We start from the raw sequence: 10,843 nt of genomic DNA, 5'->3' as shown, positions 1-10,843 counted from the left end.
CATGGGACTTTTATTTCATAATGAGACATTTATTTCAAGAGACTTTTATTTCATAATGACACATTTATTTATTTCAAGAGACTTTTATATCATAATGACACATTTATTTATTTCAAGAGAATCGTATTTCATAATGACATATTTATTTATTTCAGATGACTTGTATTTCATAATGAGGCATTTATTTATTTCAGGTGACTTGTATTTCATGATGAGACATTTCATGATGAGACATTTCCATTCCTTATATGCAAATGAACGGGGCGTGGTTAGCTCACAGATCCAGAGACCCAGACCAAAGCAACAGCACCACAACATTGACACTAACTGGTTCTTATCTGGTCCGCCCAATGCTGCTCTTCTGAGAGCAACCGCTCTGACAGCTCTCTCTAGTCTCTACTGGGAAACAGCTAAAAGTCCTTCTGGAGGTAAGCAGCAATGCAACACAATTACACCCAGTCTGAGAGTAAAATATTTCTCGAAGGTTCGTTTTGCTTTCTTACAACGTTAAGTTAATGTTAACGTAACCTTAAGTTTGCTAGGAGGCTATTGTTACGAGCTAGCTGTCTTAGCTAACAACAGTTAGCAGCTAACGTTTTCTGCAGTTTGTGTTGTTCTGAAAAACGTGATGTAGTTATTTAAGGGTATGTTAAATTAACGTTATTTTACAAGTTGAAAGAGTTAAGTTGTGTTTAAAATCGTCAATGTAATGCACGTTAGAGGTTTTTAGTTTGACATGAAGTTAGCTAACGTTAGCTAACTCTACCAGGTTAGCATATTAAGCTGTACTTTCTGTGGCAGCTAGCTTAATACAAAGAGGGGTTTTGTGCTTCATTGCAAACTTTTCTTTGTTAATCTACCTGAAACTCTAGGGACAGTTTGTTTCTACTCAACTATACAGACCCTTGTTGAGGAGATGCAAAACATACTGTACATGAGTTGGGTCCAACATATACCTTGAGTAATGTTACTTTGCTGCTAAAAATGAAACATCATTATCAGATGAGGACATCACCAAAGTGTGTGAGTCTGTCAGGGATTTGATCTGCTCTCTGCATGTCGTACACACTGCTCTGGTATTACTTATCTTGTAAAATGTAAGTCTCGCTCTTGTCATCGTTCAGGCTTTGCATTTGAACTCCTATGACTGGTTACAGACTTGAAGGGAACGCCTTCCTGACATCCAGGAAAAAGGTGAGATTCTAATACATTTGAATTCCAAAAGCAAGTTATTGTTTTAACTTTTTAAATATGATTGTTTTGGGGCATTTCAGTTTTATTGGACAGACGCAGTAGAGATCTACTGGAAACAGTGGAGAGGGAGGAGATGATATGCAGCAAAAGGCCCAGCCGGATGGTTGCTGCTCCGTGTGGAACGTGCTCTATCAGGTAAAGCTCTTTGGTACCCAGTTATTTATGGGATTGAGTTTGAATTTAGCTTTTGGAATGTAATTTCCAGCAGTGCATTATAAAGACTGAAAGATGTAAAGCTTGAAATGATTTGGTCTTTTACTTAAGAGGATGTTTGTCCTCCTGTCTTTTCTTCTTTCCTTATCTTTCTTTCAGGTGTAACATCTACCAATGGTACATGACAGAGACCTCCTCCACCTCTTTGCTGTCTTACTAGTCAATCCTTCTGATCAGGTCCTTTCCTAAATAGTGGTAAGTTTTACAGTTCAGTGTACGTTCATTTAGCAACTTAATGCTTTACCGCTGTTGAATAAACCCTATATTGCTAGTCATTTTATTAAAACTACGATTTTAAACTTTTTGATTCCAATTACAATAAGTTATAATTGTAAAACATATCTTAACATCCATCAGCAATCAATACAACAAATCATCCTACACTAAATAGAAGAAATCAGGACCTATTTCTTTGATACAGCAGCGTGTTTAGGGACTGCTCATTGATGTCATCAGGAGCCTTTGAGTCTACCTTTTATAGTCGGCCTCTCAGAATGTTTATCATTTCTTTGTCTCTTAACATTCCTATCATTTTTTTTTTTTTTTATTGTTGACATTGTTTTGTTCTTTATTTTTGTTGTGAGAATCACTTTGCAATTGTGTAAGTGCTATATAAATAGTTATACTAATATTATTGTTGTTACCATCATTACTATTATTAATAAGGTCTTCTTTGTTTTCTTTATTTATCGCTGCAGAAAGGATCATGCCAGCCCGAATCAAACACCTGATCAAGAGCTTGTGAACCTCACTGCTGCGGACACCTGTGTGATATTCCACTCTGACTGGAACCCTCAAAATGAGCTGCAGGTACGATATATATATCTGCTCTGTCTGTCCTAAAGATAGTTCAATACGGCTCCAACAACAACAGTCTTTGCGTTTATTCCCTCGGTTCTTTAAGTGTATATTTTCCCATTTAATGCTTAAAAACTTTGCTCTTTTGAGCCCTCTTTTAATTTTTTATTTCAGGCTCAACCTCGGTGTCATCGTTTTGGCCAGTCTAAGGCGGTGAAGGTGTACCGTCTGATCACTAGAAACTATGAGAGGGAAAAGCTGGATAAAGCTAGTCTTCTGCTCGGGCTGGACCGTGCTGTCCTGCAGAGCACTGAAGCTCGGGCTGGACCGTGCTGTCCTGCAGAGCACTGAAGCTCGGGCTGGACCGTGCTGTCCTGCAGAGCACGAGTGGGAACAAAGAAGGCAACAACAGCGGGGTGAGAAAAAAAAAATCTGTCATATTTCTAGATGCCAAGTCATTTTTGGGTCAGTCGCTGTTGCAGTACGCTTAGTTTAATTTCAAAAAGAGTTTTCTAAATCCACTTGTGTAAATGTCTCTCTGCGTCGCCTTTAGCCGGTCCAGCAGTTCTCCAAGAAGGAGATCGAGGACCTCCTGAGGAAAGGAGCCTACGCCGCCATCATGGACGAGAACGACGAAGGCGATCGCTTCTGTTAGGAGGACATCGACCAGATCCTGCAGCGAAGAGCCACCATCACCAGGTATGTTCTTAGCAGCACTAGCCACATGCGCTTTGTGAGATACCAAGTACTTGGTTATTTGAAATGTAATATTGATGATGTAATAATTAAAACTAGGGATGGGTACCGAGCCCCAGTATTAACGGGGCCCGGGGCTGAATTATTAAAGACCGTGGTACCGTTAACGTCCAACGTTATCGATCTTTTTATCGGTACTAGAGACATTTAAAAAATAGATGTCATATGTATTATATCTACATAAACATTATATCGCAGTCTTACTGTCGCCAACTCCGTTTCTAATATGCAAAAAGACTACGAAGTGCGTCTATGATTTATTTTCGATCTTTCCAATCCAGACGAGAGATCTCTCCCCTGTCGGTGTGCGAGGGGGTGGGGCAGTTTATACACACACACACACACACACACACACACACACACACACACACACACACACACACACACACACACACACACACACACACACACACACACACACACACACACACACACACACACACACACACACACACACGTGTGCGCACTCAAACACATGGCGGAGAGAACTAAGCGCCCCGAGGGTAGTTATGTTACCCGTCTTGAGCATGGATGTATAATAAGAACTGGATACAGCGTGGGGGGCGGGGTCTCGTTCTTTCCTATGAGAGCTGCTCATTGGCGCATGAAGTCAAAATGGCCCAACTTTTGAGAGAGCGAAACGTCACAGATTACCCAGCATGCCTGGCTGTCAAAGCAGAAGAGCCCGTTTGTGCGCTCACAGAGCATGCGCCCCTTAAGCCCCGCCCCCCCGAGCACACACTCTCGGCTCACTAGAATGAATGGAGAGAGAGAATAAATCTAGATTCGGCTTTTAGTGCATTTTAGAACTTTAAGGACTTAATGATTCTAGGGCTATACAATAGTTCATACTGGGTAGTTTATTTAGCTTCAAAAAAATTATCCACCGATTTACAGACGTCTCTTTCCCGATGTTAGTCAAGGGGAAAAAGTATTTCTGGGCCGGTGGACGTCACAGACTGATAAGGAAATTGTAGTACCGCCGTTTGGACACAACGAATATTTTCCTCAGATTCCGGCGCACTTCCTGGGGGCTTCGTCTTGAGGTGGAAAATGCTCGTTGCCAAAAGTGCAATAAGAGTTTAGCATGTATGTATGTATGTATGTATGTATGTATGTATGTATGTATGTATGTATGTATGTATGTATGTATGTATGTATGTATGTATGTTAACTCAATGATACAAACATGGGTTCATGATTAGAGGTAACTGAGTTATTTATTTAGTTAAAGTTACAGCTATTCTGTTTGCAGTTCTATCATCACATAATTTAATACGATTTGTTAAAACATTGTTGTTTCTTATTTTCAGTTTGCTTCAAGCAGTGGCTGTACGAGAAAGACGTGGAGGACCAAGACATGCTGTCCAGATTGTTAAAGACCGGAAGATCCATAACAGAGAAGATACTGGATATTAACAAGAAAAATAATGTTTATCATTTCTTTGTTGCTGTTTACATTTTGAATTATATTTGTTATTTTTAAATCAAACGCATCTATTTTAGATGATATATTTATTTAGATGTACGTTTTTTTTGTAATATTATTGTATTAGGTATAATTTATTAAATAAAAATACTGTTATGAACTCTATACAATGTCTTTATTTTGATAGTTACCAGAGTACATTGTATATTTAATACTAACATAAGCTGGTGATAGATAAATGCTGGTCTGATGGTCTGCCAGCAGACACATATTTATAAAGAAAGAAACAGAAGGGAGGAAATGATGAGAGCTAGACTCAGAATAAATCACACAGCATTGAATGGTACGCTGCATGTCACAGGGAAAAGTAACTGTGGAGTTAAAGAAAATGTGGAACATCTATAAAGCTGAAAGAGAAAAACTAAAGGATCACGTTTTAGAGGCAGAGAGGGAATGGAGTTGGTATTTTGGGAACAAAAGGTTTGCTGCTAAAGATCTGTAGGACTGAAGGATTAATGGTCATCCACCTTTATGATTTCCCTTCAACGTCACCACACAACCATCTCTCTGTTCCCTGCTCTCGGCTTCCTTCCATCGTGTCGCTCTTCAATCCTTCATTTTCATATCCTTCAGAGTATGCATGCAAGTGTGCTTTTGCATGTAAAAGAAGGAGTAGAGAGGAATACACAGCTAAAGGAATGAGAGCAGCTCCAACAGTAACATGCTGCATCAGAATGGATTATTATTTACATTTTATTGCACAACATGTACTTTTACTGCTGATACTTAAAGTACCTTGTTGTTGATAGTATGTCTGTACTTTGACTTGTAATTTACATTGTTGTATTGGTACTTTTGCGTAAGTAATGGTTTTAAGTACTTCTTCCACCACTGCTGAAATCGTGCGAAGAAAATGTTGCCTGACCTAAGGTTCTGGGTTCAACATAACTCTGAGGGTTTGAACAGTTTCAAGATAAACTGCCAATGCCTGACTGAAAGGAACATGGGGGTTTGGTAGGGCCACAAGATCTTGTTCACTCAATGGGCGCAGGAGCTGGATCTCAGGAACAAAGACATTAGATGCACAGGGGGTATGTGGTCCTTCCCAGTCCACACCATAATCCTCACCAACCTGACATACGAAAGGAATAAAGCCGTTCAGAATGTGTAATCAATTACAATGTGGCTCATTTTGCATGTATTTTAAATACAGAATTGAGCCAGGGAATAAGATGGCATACATTACATCATCTAAAAAACGTTGTTTACCTGTGAGAAATCTTGTCCCTCTCTGTTGTTTAGTAACCACAACTGTAAAGGTGAACGGTGGCTTGCAGTCCTCAGCCCATGGTGATTCCATGCCTCCTTGAAACACTGAAGATGATGATGCTGAATATGTGGCATGAAGCACCTGTGTAGTGCATACAGGTCGATCTCTTGGTCAGGATTGAGTAATCCTTGGGCCTCCAGCTGGATGACTATTGTGTAGAACAGATCAAGAACATTTCCATACACATCTCTCCAAAGGCGCTCAATTCTGTAAAAGAAAGAATGAAATACAGCCTTTATATTGTATTTTTGGCAGGTCACATTATTCAACAGTTAGCAGGATGGAAACGTTGCACAAGGTTCTACTAGTAATGGCTGATTGACACTTATGTTCAGACTGGAGTGTGAACACAATGATGAGCGAAGTGAGAGCTGGATTTTAGGTAGTGACCAATGAACTTGTTATGAACTGCCAGTAAAACGCCCCGCTATCACCCCCTGCCCCGCCTGAATGTAAGTATTGTTTTGTGAGGGTGGACAGACATGCTTCTTCTCTCGGTTTCATTGTACTTTAATCATTTATATTTTTTAAATCCTCCATACCTTTGGTTATGAACACTCCGTCCAGTAATATGAGAGCTCCTGTTCTCCCCTTGTGTTTGGACCATGAAAGGAGCAACCCTAACATTCTCACCCCCCTTGTCAGATCTGTAAGGGGAACAAAGTACATTTATCTGAAGATGACTATCCAACATAATTGTACGTTCAAAAGAAAGGTCTTCTCTCGGAAAGCCTTCTTCAGGGTCTAAGCATACCCTGAAGAAGGCTGTTTGTGCCGTTCTGCGTGGGTTGTAACCCAGCTCTGTTTTAAGATGACCGAAGAGCACCTTCATTACACTTGTTTGAAATTCCGAACACTCATTTTCTTTTTGATAATTGTACCTGTTTTACAAATGCTATTAAAATACATTTTAGTCAAATAAGTCTCATTGTACTTCATTTATTAGACATTTGTAGGACATTACATACCGAATTCGAGATGGCACGCCATATTGGCCAACAGCAGACAAGAAGCCTTCAAGAACAGTTGTAGCTCTGTTGTTGGGGGCACTACTTAAGTACACAATTAGCCTGGAGAATCCATCAATGCCACCATGAACAACAATCCTCCATCTGTGTGAAATATAACAGGATTCATTGGTTATTGAATTGGGGCCTCATGTCCAAATCACAGTTGATAAAGGCACATCTTGTTCATTAAGCTATGTTAGGAATAGGGTTGGAGGGGTATGGTTGTGGCAGGTTGGGTGATAACGTTGGATATTGCAATAGCAACATGTCCTGCAATATCACAAAACATTATTGCCATTGCAATATCCAACATTATCGTACATTGCATGTTAACCTTCTTTAAGTTAAAACAAGTTGTACATAAATAAGCAAATTCAATGGCTTAATTTACTTTACCAAGGCGAGCAGATTTGTCAGCTGGCTGAACAACATTTATATTTTAAAGTACCTTTTTCCAACATCTAACCTCTCATCTCTACTAAAGATGGAATCACACAAGGTGCTAAAATGTTGGTTTCCGGTAGGCTAATCTCCGTAAAAGGACTTTACCAATGGGTCCTGAGATTGTTAGTAGGCTAAAACTGATTTGACCACCTCAGGTGCTAATACAGTGCCCTAACAGAGTAAATATGAAGAGGAAACATGTGATTTCATGGTACTGTTTGGAATTGAGACATATTCTAGATCATGTTCATACCTTTGAAAATGCTTATAAATAATTTTGTATGTCAAAGCTTACACACATTTGTTAAAATACATCATGGATGTCCCAACTAAGGGTCAGTGTGGGTGCATTTCAACCAAGCAGAGAAACACCCGATTCCAGTGCACCAACTAGTTGTGAGTTCATGTGTCACTGCTTTGTTGGAACACATTCACACCAACCCTTTGCGGATCAAATTGGACACCACTGACATTATGGTACTATCAGAAGAGCTCATATTTAGCTAGGATGTATGTGGTAGAGGGCTTGCCCCCATGCAAGGACTGTACCTTTAGTAGCATCTAATTGTGTTTTTGTTTGAAATTCAAACTCAATTATTATCTAATGAGTAGACAAGGAGTTCAATTCCTATCCTCAACTAACTAACATACAGAACCCTCATTGTTATATTTTGTATTCAAAAAGGATAAAGGCATCTTTAAGTATTAATGGCCTGGCCGTATATCTTTTAATGTTACTTTTTCCTCAGCCTTCAAATTGGTCTCAAACTCAATACTTCCAAAGGTGCAATGTCTGTAGATAGGCCTACTTATTTCAGCAATCACACCTTCACCTCTCTTTTCTCACATGATGTTACTATTTAGTGATTTCAGGTGGTGTGGTACAGGCTTGGAACAAAGAACTGCAGGACTGCAGCACTTGAGTACAGGAGTTCAAGAGCAGTGGCCTACTAGAGTATGATGGACACAGCTCAAAAAGCAGCAGGAAAAACTGAGCTGATCAGCTTGTGATTACCGTCTATATGCCATAGACTATTTGGTGCAGGAACATTGTACTGACGACGCCTTGTAGTCTGGAGGGTTAACCTTCGCATCAAGATTGCTCCTGGATCCACTCTCTCCACTCCTTACTCGATGCCCTGATTGAAAAAGGAGATTGATTTGTTTATTCAAATTGGCGACTGGCTAAACCCACGTCATTTGGAATTGGGTTGAACATTGAGGTTAAACAAAAACTGTTAATTTTTACTTTGAATGTGTATGCCTCTGGACCGTAGATGTCCCAGCATCATTTTATATCCAGCATTCGGATTAGTGCGCTGAATCTCCATCACCAAGGCATCTACATCGTCATCGTTAATTGAAGAGTATAGGTCTGATTTTCTACAGTAGAAAAACATAAAACATATATATGTGTAATGTCACTTCAATTATATATTTATTACATAAGCGACAGCAACGTTAGTTAGGTGTAACAGTTAGCATGAACACAACTCCAGTTATCTTAACATTAATTTATACAGTGGCTGCAACTTCACGTGTATCAGGAAACATCTCTGACTTTAGTCATTTTTGATGAATAAACAAAAACCGCAATTTCACGATACAAACAGATTTCGGTGTAACAATAGTCATATCTGACAGAGCAGCTGTTAATAATAACTGACCTAACTTGTGTGCAACGTCAACATAAACGTTTTGGCTAACGTTGACGAACATCCACCAGTCTAACATATATACTCCATTTCAAACATCTCTTCGTATCATATTGCTACACAATACTAAATAATTGTTTGTCAATCATGTTTTAATTTTGTTAACTGTATTATACACGTTTTTGCCCACCAGTGTCGTCCATAGAAATAAAATAGGAGTAGAACGGACATTCCCATTCAAATCAACGTAGCAGGATAATGGATGTATTATATTTTAAGATAATGCAGGATGGTCAGAGCGGCGGCCATTTGTATGTGTACCGTTGCCATAGTGACAGTTGTAGCGGGCTGACCATATAAATAGAATATGAGTATAGTAGTATACTCGTATTCTATTTCTATGGGCTCGTTATTTGTATGACGTTAGCTAGATAGAGCAATAATTAGATTTTACGTTAGCTCAAGTAATTCACCTTAGGCCTTCTTCGACCGATCTCCTCTGAATTGTGCGGGATGACACACCAAACAGATCCGCGATTTCTCGGGTTGATAGACCGGACAGCACATAGGTAGCGAGCATATCGCATGGAATATCCAGAGGCGGGCGTCCTGCACCTGTGCTTGAACCAACTTCTTGGACATCTTCCACACGAACACGGTGCTCAATCAGTGTCAAAGTATTTACAACTTCGTCATCCGTGTCGATATCTCGAAGAGCGCTTATCCGCCCGAGTACTTCGATAAAGTCTTCAATATGGGCCAACACAGTATCTGTTGGTAAACTGTGTTGATCAATTTGATCTGCTAAGGATAGCATAGCATCTTGGAGCCCACCGACGTCTTCCATGTTGTCTGCCCCGCCTTATTTTCATTTAGTAGTTATTATATAGTTTATAAAAAAATGTTTAAGTCCTTCTCCTCCATTTTCTTCCTCTTCTCCAGTGGTCAGTGTTGTGGTGCTGTTGCTTTGGTCTGGGTCTCTGGATCTGTGAGCTAACCACGCCCCGTTCATTTGCATATAAGGAATGGAAATGTCTCATCATGAAATGTCTCATCATGAAATACAAGTCACCTGAAATAAATAAATGCCTCATTATGAAATACAAGTCATCTGAAATAAATAAATATGTCATTATGAAATACGATTCTCTTGAAATAAATAAATGTGTCATTATGATATAAAAGTCTCTTGAAATAAATAAATGTGTCATTATGATATAAAAGTCTCTTGAAATAAATGTCTCATTATGAAATAAAAGTCCCATGAAATAAATAAATGTGTATTTAAATGTACATGTATACATATTTATTGCCTCATTTATTTATTTCATAATTTATTTCATAGGCATGTTTATATATATATATGTATTTATTTAATTATTGATGTATTTATATATTTATTTAATTTTGGCTTAAATGGCATTCCATACACACACACACACACACACACACACACACACACACACACACACACACACACACACACACACACACACACACACACACACACACACACACACACACACACACACACACACACACACGTGCTGTACATAAAGATACATCCTGAGGTGGAAAGTAGTGGAGTACAAATTCTTTGTCACTCTACTTAAGTACATGTTTCTGGTATCAGTACTTTACTCCACTACTTATTTTTCTGACCACTTTTTACTTTGACTTCTCACATGTTGAACTCAAATACCTGTACTTTCTACTTCTCACATGTTGAACTCAAATACCTGTACTTTCTACTTCTTACATGTTGAACTCAAATACCTGTACTTTCTACTTCTCACATGTTGAACTCAAATACCTGTACTTTCTACTTCTTACATGTTGAACTCAAATACCTGTACTTTCTACTTCTCACATGTTGAACACAAATACCTGTACTTTCTACTTCTTACATGTTGAACTCAAATACCTGTACTTTCTACTTCTTACATGTTGAACA

General features: G+C 39.0%; 2 protein-coding genes across 6 annotated transcripts; one reads left to right on the top strand and one right to left on the bottom strand.

Moving 5' to 3' along the window:
* Positions 1 to 156: 156 nt before the first annotated feature.
* Positions 157 to 5,509, top strand: LOC307042665 (chromodomain-helicase-DNA-binding protein 8-like). Of its 4 annotated transcripts, XR_013809214.1 has the most exons (8): positions 158 to 428; positions 1,125 to 1,194; positions 1,275 to 1,389; positions 1,567 to 1,662; positions 2,166 to 2,277; positions 2,440 to 2,681; positions 2,819 to 2,964; positions 4,335 to 5,509. XR_013809214.1 is itself a non-coding variant. In XM_079686658.1 (7 exons), the coding sequence occupies exons 3-5, from the start codon at positions 1,328 to 1,330 to the stop codon at positions 2,614 to 2,616; spliced, it is 351 nt and encodes a 116-aa protein (XP_079542784.1). In that variant the 5' UTR covers positions 157 to 428; positions 1,125 to 1,194; positions 1,275 to 1,327; the 3' UTR covers positions 2,617 to 2,681; positions 2,819 to 2,964; positions 4,335 to 5,509. The 4 variants fall into 4 exon arrangements, 2 of the variants coding, with proteins under 2 accessions (XP_079542784.1, XP_079542783.1); XM_079686658.1 differs by lacking the exon at positions 1,567 to 1,662 and having other exon boundaries at positions 157 to 428; XR_013809215.1 differs by having other exon boundaries at positions 1,125 to 1,389.
* LOC307042664 (uncharacterized protein) lies at positions 4,730 to 9,931 on the bottom strand. 2 transcript variants are annotated; one of them, XM_079686655.1, is made up of 7 exons: positions 9,363 to 9,931; positions 8,484 to 8,617; positions 8,250 to 8,373; positions 6,749 to 6,892; positions 6,323 to 6,427; positions 5,720 to 5,987; positions 4,730 to 5,582 (listed from the first exon to the last, which is right to left on the bottom strand). In XM_079686655.1, the coding sequence occupies exons 3-7, from the start codon at positions 8,261 to 8,263 to the stop codon at positions 5,376 to 5,378; spliced, it is 738 nt and encodes a 245-aa protein (XP_079542781.1). In that variant the 5' UTR covers positions 8,264 to 8,373; positions 8,484 to 8,617; positions 9,363 to 9,931; the 3' UTR covers positions 4,730 to 5,375. The 2 variants fall into 2 exon arrangements, with proteins under 2 accessions (XP_079542781.1, XP_079542782.1); XM_079686656.1 differs by having other exon boundaries at positions 4,750 to 5,582; positions 5,720 to 5,928; positions 9,363 to 9,927.
* Positions 9,932 to 10,843: the final 912 nt, after the last annotated feature.

Source organism: Notothenia rossii, assembly GCF_949606895.1.
Source record: "Notothenia rossii genome assembly, chromosome: 6".
In the NCBI taxonomy this organism is placed as follows: Eukaryota; Metazoa; Chordata; class Actinopteri; order Perciformes; family Nototheniidae; genus Notothenia; species Notothenia rossii.
Note: the sequence above shows the minus strand (reverse complement) of the source record. Positions and strands in the feature narration are given on the sequence as shown.

What these genes read in the sequence shown, in the direction of transcription:
- LOC307042664 (XM_079686655.1), bottom strand. An exon ending in GGCGTGCCATCTCGAATTCG is followed by an intron (nt 6,428 to 6,748) that starts GTATGTAATGTC and finishes TTCCCCTTACAG; the next exon opens with ATCTGACAAGGGGGGTGAGA. An exon ending in CGGAGTGTTCATAACCAAAG is followed by an intron (nt 5,988 to 6,322) that starts GTATGGAGGATT and finishes TTTCTTTTACAG; the next exon opens with AATTGAGCGCCTTTGGAGAG.
- LOC307042665 (XM_079686658.1), top strand. Translation starts at nt 1,328, where the DNA reads ATGATATGCAGCAAAAGGCCCAGCCGGATGGTTGCTGCTCCGTGTGGA. An exon ending in TGTGGAACGTGCTCTATCAG is followed by an intron (nt 1,390 to 2,165) that starts GTAAAGCTCTTT and finishes TTATCGCTGCAG; the next exon opens with AAAGGATCATGCCAGCCCGA. An exon ending in ACCCTCAAAATGAGCTGCAG is followed by an intron (nt 2,278 to 2,439) that starts GTACGATATATA and finishes TTTTTATTTCAG; the next exon opens with GCTCAACCTCGGTGTCATCG.